At 39.3% G+C, this 15764-nt stretch overlaps 1 protein-coding gene across 1 annotated transcript in view; it reads right to left on the minus strand.

Moving 5' to 3' along the window:
- The window catches only part of mtdha (metadherin a), a 107377-nt gene that overhangs the window by 57000 nt on the left and 34613 nt on the right, over window positions 1-15764 (minus strand). Inside the window, exons 4-5 of the mRNA XM_059977082.1 lie at window positions 10039-10230; window positions 8891-9145 (exon numbers count right to left, since the gene is read on the minus strand). Coding sequence (XP_059833065.1) covers window positions 8891-9145; window positions 10039-10230 — 447 coding nt within the window. The remainder of the gene's footprint in view (window positions 1-8890; window positions 9146-10038; window positions 10231-15764) is intronic.

Raw genomic sequence — 15764 nt, forward strand, 5'->3', positions numbered from 1 at the left:
TTCCTTCCAACACTTCTTTTTTCAGCTCAAGGAACCCAATGTTTGATGAATGAAGATCTGCTTAAAGGCATATTTATAATTGTGTGCCAATAATCTCAAATCAAAGGCATCCACACAAAGGAATGACCAATATAATTCTACTATATCTTACATTTTCAATGCTGCTCTACAGTACACTTACACATAAACTGTATAAGCATTATTAACACAAATGTACTTTCAGCAAATGGCCAGCAGCAAGATAGTGAAAGGTCAAAATCCTAAAATCTATGGAGTTCCTCTCTTTTGAAGTTTCACAACAATTGAATGTGACAGGATTCTTTTTTGGACCAGCAAGAAAACTAGCTAGGGTTACTGGAAGTATAGACCCGAGACTGCAGATCCTGGAGCAGTAACAAGCAAACTACTGGAGGAGCTCAGTAGGCAAGGCAGCAAATGTGGAAGGAAATGGACATTATCCCAGAAACACAAACTATCTCATCAGGTGCTGCCTGATCTGCTGAGTTCCTCCACCAGTAGCATTTTGTTCTTAGAGGTGTTTATTTCAGTGCAACAACTGTGACTAAATGCTGGCTTCCTAATAGTTAATACTCAAATGACAAACAACACTTAAGATATCCTTTAAAGTATATCTTGTACTACATTGAATATGAAACTATGTAAGATCCACAAGGTTTAGAATTACACAAAATTCCTGGTCACTTATTTAACAACTAGGTAGGACTTAGAATTGTACTTTTTTTTAAATTACAGGTTCATGGGATGCAGATGTCACTGACAATATTGATATTCATTGTCCATACACGGCAGGAACAGCAGATTTCCTTTGCTGATGGATTGTGAATAGGAATGATTTTTCAGGACTACCTAATAATTTTACACATCTCATTATCCACACTAGATTTCTTTTTGTACTTTCAGACTTATTTGAATTTAAATTCTCCTGATGCCATGGAAGAATTCAAACTTGGATTTCTGGTCAATGATACATAACTGCCTGCTAATCTAGTAGTTTAACTACTATGCTGATGAATGCATTTGCTCAGAAGTTGATGCAAACAGATTGAATAGTAGCATTCAAAGTGGAATTGGCTGATTACTGTGGAGAAAAATTTCAGGAATACAAACAATTGAATTCCTGCACACAAAAGAAAACCCACAGTGACCTGACAGGAGAAATGACCTGTATTATTTGTATTTATTCTATTGTTTAAAGACCTTTCTATTAATTATTCTGCTCATTGTTCAAAGGTGAATTATTTTGGCCATATACCAAATAAGACAACTAATAATTAATAGATATTGCATAAAAATGGAAAGATCCATATGATTAAACAAATTAAATCCAGCTGGTCTTGAGTGCTTTCCTTTGAAAATCAGAGAAGCAAATGAATATTAAATATCTGAATGTGTATCAACTTGAGTAGTTCCAGTGTGTAATGTAGTGGCTGTTTTAATAGATGACAGCAGACCACAAGCCTTTTGTTTTTAAAAAAAACTCACTAGTAGGTGTCACCACAGAAGCTGACCTCATTCCTCTTCATTCTACAATACAGTTGCAAGCAAAAGTTTGTGAACCTTTTGCAATTACCTGGTTTTCTGCATTAATTACTGTACTTATAAAATGTGGTCTGATGCACACCCATCTGCTTCAATTTATCACTACTCAGAATATTTCCTCCCCATTTGCAATTCATCCTAGGACCTGTCAAGGCTGCCCCCTTTCTCTGTTTTTGTTTGCACTTATCATTGAGCCATTGGCTGTTAGCATCATACAGGACCCTTTCATATCTCCCATTGATATGCATGGATATCAATGTCCTTTATGGATGCCCAATGACGGATATCAAACGTCACATTTTCTTTTATGCTGACATCCTTTTATATATCTCCAGCCCACAAACATCAATACCCACCCTTCTGACTCTAATTAATAATTTTGGCAGTTTCTCTATTGATTGGGTTAAGAGTGAACTAATGCCAGTCACTGCAGTGCTTAAAACAGTGTATGTACAGTCCATTTCCTTTAAAATAACTTTTGATAATATTTCCTAACTTGGTGTGACTATTACAAAAAACACAGATGATCTTTTGCAAGTGAATTGGCAAAACAAAGTTGAGCAGGTTAAATGCAATATTGACTTTTGGAAAACCCTTCCAATTTCTTTGGTGGGGAAGGTTAACACAATGAAAATGATTGTACTGCCACGATTTCTTCATCTTTTCCAGTCAATTCGATGTTTTATTCCTCTGTCATATTTTAAGCAATTGGATTCAATTATTATACCTTTCATTTAGAATTATAAAGCCATTAGAATTACTAAAAACCACTTGTCAAAGCCTAAGGAAGCAGGTGGTTTTGCTTTACCGAATGTTAAAATGTATTACTGGGCTGCTCACCTATCTATTCTTGTGGTGGAAGAAAGGCCCATCCTCTATCTCAGACTCATGCCCAGCATGGTTACTCATTGAGCGAAAGCTTTGTAAGAAGACTTCCTTACCAGCTCTCCTTAATAGCCCCACTGCAGTTAATGACACATTTTAGTAACAGCTTCGTGGTCTGCAGCACTACAAGAACTTGGAAGCAGATTCAACTACATACTAAGGTGCCAAAAACTTGTATTGTCACAGATCAGAGTGTCAATCATTCCTTTTTGCCTGGTGTGAATGATACTATTTTTTCCACCTGGAAACCTGTATAGTAATGGAAAGTTTGCCTCATTTGCGCAGTTACAAGCAGTTTACAATATCCCTGCATCTAGTTTTTTTTAAGCTATTTACAAATTTGAGATTATGTTAGGAAATATATACCCAGCTTTGAGGTTTTAGACAAACATGAGTCCCTGGAGGCAATAAATAAATTTGATCCTGTTACTCGTAGTGCGGTATCCTATTTTTATCAGATCCTACATAATGGAATACTGCAGGTCTTAAACAGGCATGACTGGATGAATTGGGTATAGAACTGACAGAGGTGGTCTGGGATGAGTGTTTAAAGAGTATACATGATTGTTCAGTCAATGTTAGACACAGACTCGTACAGTTTAAAACATTACATAGACTCCATTATTTTAAAGAAAAGTTGCATAGCTTCTACCCAGATGTTTCGCCAGTTTATAATAGATGTTCCACATGGAAGGTTAGTTAAGAAGGTTCAGTCGTTAGGTATTAATGCTGGAGTAATAAAATGGATTCAACAGTGGCTAGATGGGAGATGCCAGAGAGTAGTGGTGGATAATTGTTTATCGGGATGGAGGCCGGTGACTAGTGGGGTGCCTCAGGGATCTGTTTTGGGCCCAATGTTGTTTGTTACATAAATGATCTGGATGATGGGGTGGTAAATTGGATTAGTAAGTATGCCGATGATACTAAGGTAGGAGGTGTTGTGGATAATGAGGTGGATTTTCAAAGCTTGCAGGGAGATTTATGCCGGTTAGAAGAATGGGCTGAACGTTGGCAGATGGAGTTTAATGCTGAGAAGTGTGAGGTTCTATATTTTGGCAGGAATAATCCAAATAGAACATACAGAGTAAATGGTAGGGCATTGAGGAATGCAGAGGAACAGAGAGATCTAGGAATAACTGTGCATAGTTCCCTGAAAGTGGAGTCTCATGTAGATAGGGTGGTGAAGAGGGCTTTTGGAACGCTGGCCTTTATAAATCAAAGCATTGAGTACAGAAGTTGGGATGTAATGCTAAAGTTGTACAAGGCATTGGTAAGGCCAAATTTGGAATATTGTGTGCAGTTCTGGTCACCGAATTATAGGAAAGATATCAATAAATTAGAGTGCAGAGACGATTTACTAGGATGTTACCTGGGTTTCAGCAATTAAGTTACAGAGAAAGGTTGAACAAGTTAGGTCTCTATTCATTGGAGCGTAGAAGGTTGAGGGGGGATTTGATCGAGGTATTTAAAATTTTGAGAGGGATAGATAGAGTTGACGTGAACAGGCTGTTTCCATTGAGAGTAGGGGAGATTCAAATGAGAGGACATGATTTGAGAGTTAGGGGGCAGAAGTTTAAGGGAAACACGAGGGGGTATTTCTTTACTCAAAGAGTGATAGCTGTGTGGAATGAGCTTCCTGTAGAAGTAGTAGAGGCCAGTTCAGTTGTGTCATTTAAGGGAAAATTGGATAGGTATATGGACAGGAAAGGAGTGGAGGGTTATGGGCTGAGTGCGGGTAGGTGGGACTAGGTGAGAATAAGGGTTCGGCACGGACTAGGAGGGCCAAGATGGCCTGTTTCTGTGCTGTGATTGTTATATGGTTATAAATCTATGAATAGTAACTTGTCACATTCATTCTGGCCATGTTGTAAGCTTTATGCATACTGGAAAAGTATTTTTCTCTGTTTCTCTGAGGCTTTTGGGAAGCAGTGGGAACCGGACCCACTCTTGCTCCGGACCCTTGGAGCAACAAGCTCCTTATCTTCAGCCAATATGTATGAAAAAGTGGCTGTACTGTTTGGAATGGTGATTGCCAAGAAGTTAATCCTGCAAATGTGAAAACTGGACTCTGTGCCTACGTACGATCTGCGGCTGAGAGAACTGGCAAACACTTTACATTTGGAGAGACTGAGACTATGTAATGAGGACAGCGGGGACATCTTCAAAAGGATATGGGGCCCTGTATTGGACTTTCTTACTGGGTGAGGACTGAAGTTTTTTGGTACTGTGCACCTCTGCTGTGTATGTTTACTTTTTGCCTTTATATTTTTTTTCTCTTTTGCTGCTCAATATTTAATTTGATTTTGCTATGGTGTGATTTTTGTGGATGTGTTGTATTTTTTGAGTTTTTTTGTTAGTTTTTTCCAAGTCTGTTCACATAAAACAATATTTTTAAAAATGTGGTCTGATCTTCATGTAAATCACAGTAATAAACACAGTCTATCTAAAATAATAACTCACAAAAAGTCATACTTTTCACATCTTTATTGAACACATTGTTTAATCATTCACATTCCAGGCTGGAAAAAGTATGTAAACTCTTGTATTTAATAACTGGTAGAACCTCCTTCAGCAGCAACAACTTCCACCAAACATTTCCTGATCAGACTTGCACAACAGCAAATTTTAGACCATTCCTCCATACAAAACTGTTTCAGTTCATCAATATTTCTGGGATACCTGCATGAACAGCCAGCCCTCTTCAGGTCACGCTACAGCATCTCAATTGGGTTAAGATCTGGACTCCAACTTGGTCATTCCAAAACACAAGTTTTCTTTTTAAACCATTCTGCTGTTGATTTCAGATCACTGTCTTGTATATCATCCAACATCTATTAAACTTCAGGGGATGGATCACTACCCTGACATTCTCCTGTAAAATGTCTTGATACAATTTTGAATTCATTATTCCCTCAATGATTGCAAGCACTCCAGGCCCTGAGGCAGCAAAGCAATCCCAAACCATGATGCTCCTTCCACCATAATTCACAGTTGGGAAGAGGTTTTGGTGTTGATGTGTAATGCCCTTTTCCTTCCAAATATTGCGGTGTACATTTCTGCCAAAAAGTTCAGCCCTTTTGTCTCATCTGTCCACAGAATATTGTCCCAGAAGCATTGTGGAACATCCAGGTGGTCTTCTGCAAACTTGTGACGTGCTGCAATGTTTTTTTTTTGGAGCAGTGATGTCCTTCCATGACACCATTCTTGTTCAATATTTTTCTTAAAGTGGACACATGAACAAAGATTTTAACAAGTTCTAGAGATTTCTACAGGTCTTTTCCATGTGTTCTCTTTCACCTCCTTCAGCATTGCACATTGTGCTCTTGGTGTGATCTTTGCAGGACACCCACTCCTAGGGACAGCACTGAATTCCCTCTATTTGTAGACAATTTCTCTTACTGTGGATTGATGAATGGTCAGGTCTTTAGAAATACTTCTGTAGCCTTTTCCAGCTTCATATGTCTCTACAATTCTTCTTCCAAGGTCCTCCGAAAGTTGATTTGATTGAGGCATGGGGCACATAAACTGATCTTTCTTGAGAAGAGCAGGCCCTGTCAGTAAACTGATTTTGTACTTTTTTTTATATAAATAGGGGCAGGGCACCTCTAAAACCTACACCTCTAATCTCATATCATTGATTCTAACACCTGACTGACTCTAAACAGAGTTTGTAGAAGGCACTACCCCAGAGGTTCACATACTTTTTTGAACCTAGACTGATTGTTTAAATGGTGTACTATTGACAAGAACAACAATTTTTGAGTTGAGTTTAGGCAGGCTGTTTTTGTGCATTATTGTGACTTTGATGAAGATCAGACCATCTTATGAGTAATTAATGCAGAAAATTAATATGGGCCACACAGTAGTGAAGTAGAATCAGCAGTGGACACAGGCCGATGGTCCAGAGTTCACATGCAGCTGGATCCCAACTAGGGCAGCAGCAGCAATACCTGTGTGGAAGAAAGGCCAGGCAATCTACTTCCATATCTTGACATGAAAACCTTATCGAAAAGTACACTATTGGCGACTCGATGGCACTCAACAACAATAATGCAGAAAGCCAGGTAATTGCAAAGTGTTCACAAGCTTTTTCTTGCAACTGTACGTGGATAGCATTTAACAGCAAAATCTACTTCCTCTCATTACCTAAAAGAACATTCAGTTATGCTAGTAACCAAATACTATGCCAGATGAGATAGAGTTGCTACTTCATAGCTCAGAATCAGACTCAGTATCGGGTTTAATATCACTGGTTTTGTCGTGAAATTTGCTGTTTTGCAGCAGTAGTACAATACAATAATAAAAAAAAATCTATAAACTAAGAAATACAATGCTCTGGTTAATTGGGCCATTGGCTAACCAGGGTAGCCGCTTATTTGGGAAAACTCTTAAAAGAACAAAATCAAATCAAGAAAATAGCTGGGACTCCTTTCATTTATTTGGGACATTATGTTGCTTAACTGGAGCAGGCGAACAGTTTCTAACCCCTATCAGTCACATACACTTGCTGTGGGCATTAGATACTACAACATGTTTAGGGCAAAAGGTTATTAAAATGTCATTTGTGTGTATATGTTTTCAAAAACCAGTAATTTTCATCACTGGTAATTGACAAGTAATGAATAATGAACAGTAAGCCAATTCAGAACTGTTTTGTTCACTTCAATTTCCAGCTTGGAAATGCCAGAAATGTCCAGGAGTGAAAATGAAACTATTTCACTACTTCAACAATTTAGGGACTATGAAGAATGTGGAAGAATGGACAATCATCTTGAATATTCCAATGAAAACAAATATTCATCGTAAACATTGTACGAAGGCAACCGACTATCTGCACTAGGCGTCTGTGCTGATTTTCTTTTCTACAGTCAAAAGAACATGTCAATGTACACTGAATTCCTGCATCAATAACTATTAGGAACTAATACAGTTTTTTAGTATTGTAGTAGTTTTGGTGGTGTTCTAATTTATTCTGTACTTCATTTAAAGACATAATTTGTTACTTAATTTGTCTTCTTATATCTTTTTAAACTATTTCCATGAAACTCCAGCAAATTGGGACAGCCGCTTCAATTACTGGTCCTGATATGTCCCAATTAACTGGAACCCACTGTATTTATATTAAAAAAATTAAGTCATGCAAAAAGGAAGAAGTCAGTTAGTGTACATTGGTTTATTGTCCATTCAGCTATCTGATAGTGGAGGAAAAGAAGCTATCCCTAAAACATTAACTGTGTTTTCAGGCTCCTGTACCTTCTTCTTGATATTAAGAATGAAAAGACGGCATGTCTAGGGTGATGGGGATCCTTAATGACCGAGGTCATGTTCTTGAGGCATCGCATTTTTAAAATGTCCTCACTGCTGGGGAGGCTAGTGCCCATGACCAAGCTTGAATGAGTTTGCAACTTACTGCAGCTTTTCTTGATCCTGTGCAGTGGCCCCTCCATACCAGATGGTTATGCAACCAGTTAGAAAGGTCTCCAGGATACATCTATATAAATTTGCCAGTCTTTGGTGACATACCAAGTATTCAGACTCCTAATGTAATATAGGCAGTGTCGTGCCTTCTTTGCAATTGTATCGATATATTAAGCCCAGGATAGACGTTCAGAAATGTTGACAGGCAGGAGCTTAAAAATACTCATCATTTCCACTGCTGCTCCAGGGATCCAATTCTGACCTCTGGTGCTATCTGTTTGGAATTTGCACAGTCTCTCAGTGACAATGTGCATTGATTAACTCTCCACAGTAAATTGCCTGCAGAGTTTATGAGAGTGATGGGAATGTACTGGTATTAGTGTAGGATGAGTGCAAATGGGTGCTTGAGAATCAGTGTGCCACAGTAGGCTGAAAAGACAGTTTCTGTGCCAGGACAGATCTTTATCCTTGTAAGTTTTCATCTGCTAAACTGTCTGGATGTTAATCAAATTGAGCTCCATCAGGTAGAAACTATATGACAAGGCCAATGGAACTAAGATCCTGGAACTTGCTGTGTACAAAACTCCTACATTTGTCTGTCTGTCTAGGTACCACATCCGATGCGAACATTGGTGACCATGGTTTTCCATACAGATCTATTCCTCGTTCTTTGGATGACTTCCATTTCCTAGATGTGTAGCCACCTGGCTAGGCTTTTGATGTACATAAGCCGAGGTCTTCCTCTAAGTTTGCTCCCCTGATCTTTCCAGATTATGAGTATTTCTAGTTCATCTTTCCACATGATGTGTCCAAGGAATCTGAGTTGTCTTTCTCTTATTGTTGGTATGAGTGATCTAACTGCTTGGGCTCTTCTGAGACCTTCTTCATTTGATGTGTGTGTAACTCACATTACAACAATGAAAAAAAATTTAGAAAGATTTTTAAATGAAAGTCATTTCATATTAAACTAAGTAACGTCCTTCTCTTATTTGATCAATTGCAAATTCAAGGGCCCAGATTCACTCACCAATGCTGGAGAAAAGAGCATGGTCACCCCAAGTCTCATCGACTAATGGCACAGTCCATTCTTTAGCCCCTGCACTGGTATCACCACGTTCCTGACCCCAAGCAGGCTGATCCGGGCTTCGTTTTGCATTGGACAGGACTGGAATTTGCTGCCATTTATCTTCCTTGGTTGCATTAATCTGAGCAGGCAGTTTCGCTGGAATATCACACCAACCTCCTCCATTCACAGCTTGCTGTTCACCCCACCCAGGGGCAACTTAGAGGAAAAAGACATCCATTAAGCCTTATTAAAACAAAATAACAAATCACTCATTTCAAAGCCATTAAAATGTGTTTTACAACAGAAGGCTACATTGAGATTCATTGATAACAAAAAGAATTATGTTAGTTGTGGTCATATACAAATCCAGCAATAATCCAAGTAAATTAATCCCATCTTGAAAACTTGCCCATTTAGCCCTTAGGGGTAAATACAGAGGGCTCCAACCAAATTTTTGATTGCTTCATCTACAGAGCTATACAAAATTATGAGGGGAAAAGAATGGGCAAATGCATGCAGGTTTTTCTCCTCAGGATGGGTGACATGAGGGGTCAGAGATTTAGGGTGAAAGGTGAAATATTCAAAGGGGAATCCAAAGGAGAACTTTTTCCACACAGAGGGTGGTGTGAGTGTGGAATGAACTGCCAACAGAAATAGTGAATGTGATTCAGCTTCAATACTAAGAGAAGTTTTAATAGGGACATGATGAGAAAGGTTTTAAATGATATGGTATGTGCACAGGTAGACGAAACTAAGCAGAAAATCAGATTAGCATGAAGTAGATGGGCTGAAGGACCCACTTCTGTGCTGTAGTATTCTATGACTCAATAACACCACCCCTCCCTCAAATCATCTTCAGCAGTACCCCAAACTATATCTGGAATAAAATTGATTAAAAAGTCTGTGGAAGTTCAATAATTGGTATTCAGAATACAGCTAGAGATGAGAATTTACACAAACACTGCTCAATGGAAACAGCATGCCACTTCATTACATTTTTGCACCTCAGAGCACTGAATCATTCAGCACATCTACCTCACCTCATACTGGATTGCATACTATTTCCTGCATCAAATCATTGTTCAGTTCACCTTGTACTCGTAACCAACCTGATGCTTCAACTGCTTTGGCCTTCCGTGGCCCAAGCCCGGATGAGGCTTGTGGGTGCTGCTGAGTAGAAGATCCTTCAGAACCACCTGCTGGAAGACTGGAATCCATGGATGAAGGAGGATCACTTACTCCTTTATCACGTCTGCGTTGCTGTCGCTTTTCCCGGCTACTGATTTTGGTTTCCCATGCACCTATAAATCAAGTAAACGCCATAATAAATATACACATCCTCTCACCCTCTGCCCCGGCCACCCAAGTGTAGTGGGATGCACAAAAAAACTGAAAGCCAAAAAGGCAGGGTTTTCCTGGTTTGCTCCTGGCCAGTTCACATCCTCAAAATCTCATGGGCCTTAAATTTAGTAAGTTGGTTTATTACTGTATTATGTAAAATCTTTGATTAGCATGCCAACTATACAGATCATTTCAATTCAACAGTTCAGTGAGGCAACAAGACCATAAAACACTGAAGTAGAATGAGACCATTCAGCCCATCAAGTCTGCTCTGCCATTTATCATGTCTGATTTATTTTTCAATCTCCCCATAACCTTTGGCAACCTTACTAATCAAGAACCTATCAAACTCCACTTTAAATACAGCCAGTGACTTGGCCTCCACAGCTGTACAGTATGTGGCAATGAATTGAACTTCACATGCTCTCGCTAAAGAAGTTACCCCTCATCTTTGTTCAAAAAGGGTGTCCATGTATTCTGAAGCTGTGCCTTCTGATCCAAGGTTCTCCCTCACTTGGAAGTACAAGTGAAAAGGATAGCAGAATGCAGACTGAAGTGTTACAGTTACAGAGAAAGTGCAGTGCAAGCAGTTAGGCCATAACGAGGTATATTGTGAACTCACGAGTCCAGCTATTATACAAGGAGACCATTCAAATGATCATCCAACATATTTCACTCTACTTATTGGGTCGCATGAATGTTGCCGCATCAGGTGTTTATTGTCATGAAAATTCATTCTCGGTGAGCAACCTCCTGATTGTACCGCTCTGATCTTAGAGCCCAGATGAGACTTGCATGTGCTGCTGAATACGAATTACGTGATCTGGATGTAGCCTGCGGTCTTAGAGGGTCTGGACCTGAACTATCAGCTGTCTCTGACTGCAGATGACACTTCACCTACTGACATCTTCCAGCAGTGTTTCGTGCTCTGTGCTCTCTTATTTGGGTCTCAGCAACTGAAGTGCTTTGCACTGTAGTTCCAGCCATCTTGTACTTCCTTGTCCTTGTTCATCTTCCTCAATCCACTTCCTCCAGACAGTTCAGCTGCAATTAGTAAGGTTTCACCACTCAGCTAGCACCACCGCCTGTCATCTCAATTTATCTCTTTTGGCAGATGTTGTCTTTGGTTCTCTCCACACCTTTCCCAAAGTCAAAAGTAAAATTTATTATCAAAAGGATGTATATATTACCATATACTACCTTGAGATTCATGCTTTTACAGAAAAATAAAGAAAAACAACTTAGTTTTTCCTCTTCTCAAATACTTCCAGTCCTGCTGAGTGCTTGTAACAGTTTTTATTAAACATCTTGTTCATATAGTTCGCATAGACCAAACAGCAACGTTTGGTGTGCCCTTCATAATTCTATAATGCAAAATCAAAAGAACAGAATTAAATGGAAAGACTTTGTAAATGGCAATGAACCCTCTTTCAATGCTTTGAAACTCTTATAATGACAGCGATAGTAGTAATCAATAATGATTCCCATCACAGACAATTTTCAGCTTGCATTTTACTCAGGATACAGCAAGACTAACAGCATAAAACGCCGAACCTCTGACTCAGACCAAAAGGCATAGAACCAGAATAAGGCTATTTGGCCTATCGAGTCTGCTGTATCATTTCATCATGGCTGATCCATTGTCTCCCTCAAACCCATACTCCTGCCTTCTCCCTGTATACCTTCATGCTCTGACTAATCAACCTCTGCTTTAAATACACCCGATGACCTGACCTCCACAGCCACCTGTGGCAATGAATTCCAAGGGTTCACTACTCTCAGGCTAAAATTCCTCCCCATCTCCATTCTAAATTGCTGCCCCTTTATTCTGAGGCTGTGCCCTCTGGTCCTAGAGTCCCCAACTACAGGGAGCATCCTCTCTCCATCCACTCTATCTAGGCCTTTTAATGTTTGGTAAGTTCCAATGAGACCCTCACTCATTCTAATTTGCAGCTTATACAGGCCCAGAGCCATCAAAAACTCCTCATATCATAACCCTTCATTCCCAGAATCATTTTTGTGAATCTCCTCTGAACCCGCTCCAATTTCAACACATCCTTTCTTAGTTAAGGGACCAAAACTGCTCACTATATTCAAGTGAGGCCTCACTGTGCCTTTTAAAGCCTGAGCATTACATTCTTACTTTTATATTCTAGTCCTCTCAAAATGAATGCTAACATTGCTTTTGCCTTCTTCACACCAACTCAACCTGCAAGTTCACCATTAGGGACTCCTGCACGAGGACTCCCAAATCTCTTTTCCTTGGATTTTTGAATTTCTTCTCCATTTATGAAATAGTCTACTATATTCCATCGGCCACTTCTATGCCCATTCTACTAATCTGCTCAAGTCCTTCTGCAGTCTCCGCTTCCCCAAAATTACCTGCCCCTCCACCTATCTTTGAATCATCCATAAACTTGGTCACAAAGCCATCAATTCTGTCATTCAATTTCATTAACATATAATGTAAAAAGCAGTCCCAACACCGATCCCTGCAGACCACCACCAGTTACAGGCAGGCAATCAGAAAAGGCTCCTTTTATTCCCACTCCTACCATCCAGCCAATGTTCTATCCATGCTGGTATCCCTCCTGTAATACCATGGGCTCTTATCTTGTTAAGCAGCCTCACGTGCAGCACCTTGGAAAAGGCCTTCTAAAAATTGAAGTACACAATGTCCACAGATTCTCCTTTGTTTATCCTTCTTGTTATTTCCTCAAAGAATTCCAACAGATTTGTCAGGCAAAATTTTCCCTTCAGGCAATCATGCTGACTTTGGCCTAGTTTATCATGTGTCTGCAAGTACACTGAGACCTCATCCTTAATAAGCGATTCCAACATCAATCTCATCGCTATCATCAGGGTAACTGGCCTATAATTTCCTTCCTTTTGCCTCTCTCCCTTCTTGAACAGGAGAGTGAATCCAGAATCTAGTGATTCTTTAAAGATAATCACTAATGCCCCCACAATCATTTCAACTACCTCATTCAGAACCCTGGGATACAGTCCATCTGGCCCAGGTGACTTATATACTTTCAGACCTATCAGCTTCCCAAGCACCTTCTCCCTAGTGATGCACTTACTTCTGCCATTGACACTTTCGAATCCTTGGACTTGTAAACAGAAGTTGTTTTGGGCCCTAACATTCATTGTGCTCTTGTACAAAGCTATGGGTTCAAATTCCACCACACTTTCAAATACAAATACACAAGTATTTGTACACAGACTGCAGTAAAATACTGATAGAATTTCATATGTCACAACAAAATGAAAGATAGCATTGCACTCCTTTGGGGTTAAAGCATCACAAGTGAAGTCCTCTCCACCATTGAGCACATCTTCAATGAGTGCTGTTGCAGGAAAGTACCATTCTTCATCAATGACACCCACCATCCAGGCCATTCTCTCTTTTTGGTATAACTTCACTCACACAACACTAAACTGATCCTACAACCTAAGGACTCACTTTCAAGAACTTTCAACTCATGTTCAACATATGATTCTATCATGTTTCTTTATATTTACGGTGAATGCCCACAAAATGAATCTCAAAGCAAAATATGATGACATACAGGGTACTTTGATAATACATTTACTTTTATTTTCACAATGTGAATTAACTGACAGGATGTGACAGGACATGTATAGTTAGCAGATCCAAATACCTGTATCACTTTGTGTGTATGTGTGCTCTCCCTGGAGATATACTGTACCTATGGCTCTCAAGAGCTCAGATTTGCAGAGTGGGCAGTCACATGGCAGATAGAAATTAATACAGAGGTGGCTTAGGGAGATGGAGGTTTTGTCAGGACACTAAAGATGACTGTTTATTTGGATTATGACATGTAAAACAGTGTCTGAAAGCTCTTCGAAGTATATTCAACCGAAAATTTAATGTGGACATTTGTAAATAGTTTAGAAATAAACATTTGCAGAGTGATGGGTGGAAATGGGGGGAAAAAAAACGACAAATACACACAAAGTGATACCAATTGTCAACTGAAAAGCTTCAGCACTGACACAATCTTCTTCTATGCAAATATGATCCATTCCATGATTTGTAACTATAGTTCCATTCAGAAAGTGCAAAGAGTACATGCAAAAGGTGGAATGTGATTGCACGCTTGCACATGAAGGTGCTGATGGAGAGAGTGAAGATGGACATTATCTCTCTTTGTAAGAGTACGAAAGCAGCAAAAAGTGTTCGAATTGTGAAATACAGCGCAATAAAATAGCAGAATAAAGATAAATCCGAATCAAAGAAGCCGTGAACAAGAGGAATAAACAGTTGACGTTTTGGGACAACATCGTTCATCAGGATTTCTAGCATCTGCAGAATCTCAAACAAGAGAAAATCTGCAGATGCTGAAATCCAAGCAACACACACAAAATGCTGGAGGAACTCAGCAGACCTGGCAGCATCTATGGAAAAAAAGTACAGTCAATGTTTCGGGCAGAGACATTTGGGCAGGACTAGAATCTCTGTGCTTAATAAAAAAAAAGCAACTTGTTTCGTTAAAATGCAAATATTGCAATTTTTAATAACAACTGTGTCACTAGGGGACACACGCACACACTTGGATCTAGAGTGAATAACGCACCAACTCAAAACAATTGCGCTTTCTTGGGAATGGCAAATTATCCAGATCCCTTTTTATATTGCATGCAATTTACCAGAAAATATTTCACACCACCAAGTCCAATAGAGTAATGGAATCAAAAAATAATGCATCTGTTGGTTATACAAATCAGATCAAGAAAACATTAACAGAGCTTTGGGTTATCTGAACAAATTTAGCACATTGCTACAGGAGCGAACCATTGAATCACTGATTGACAATGGAAGCGGTTATGTGTCCTAAAGGGCTATATGGGGAAATAGAAGTTGTTGGAAGCATTCAAAATTCTTTTGGGGAGGGGGTGGGGAGGGGGAGGAGGGACGAGACTTGACCGACTATTAGTAGAGCAGGGACTTCCAAAAAAAAAGGATGAGGCATCAGAACACAGGAAGAACCATAGCTCTGCTATGGTTCAGTGACTCTGAAACTCGGCAATTTCAAGTCTGCAATCCATTGTATAATTCATCATCTCACAGCTAAAAACCTCAGTTACCAACTTTTTTCAATCATGACTCTTAATATCTGCTATCAACAAAATAAATAGCAGATTATTTTGTCAGTTATGCCACAATAATGATAAAGAGTTTGAACGTTTGCTTCTTGACACTGAAATGCACTGGCTGTCAAAAGGCTGCTGCTTAAAATGTTTCTTTGATCTTTTTGACACTGTGCTTGAATTTTTGCTCAAAGTGAACAAGAACTTGGGAAACAAGACTGAACTTCTACATGAAGATGTGGCATACCTAGCCGATCTGTATGACAGAATGAACATTCTACATGTGAAACTGCAGGGTGAAAATTTTAATTCAATTCAGGCAAAAAGTGCAGTGTGCACTTTTATCGGAAAATCGGAAATGTATAAGCAAAACATTGGA

This window comes from Hypanus sabinus, chromosome 1 (genome assembly GCF_030144855.1).
Source record: "Hypanus sabinus isolate sHypSab1 chromosome 1, sHypSab1.hap1, whole genome shotgun sequence".
Lineage (NCBI taxonomy): Eukaryota > Metazoa > Chordata > Chondrichthyes > Myliobatiformes > Dasyatidae > Hypanus > Hypanus sabinus.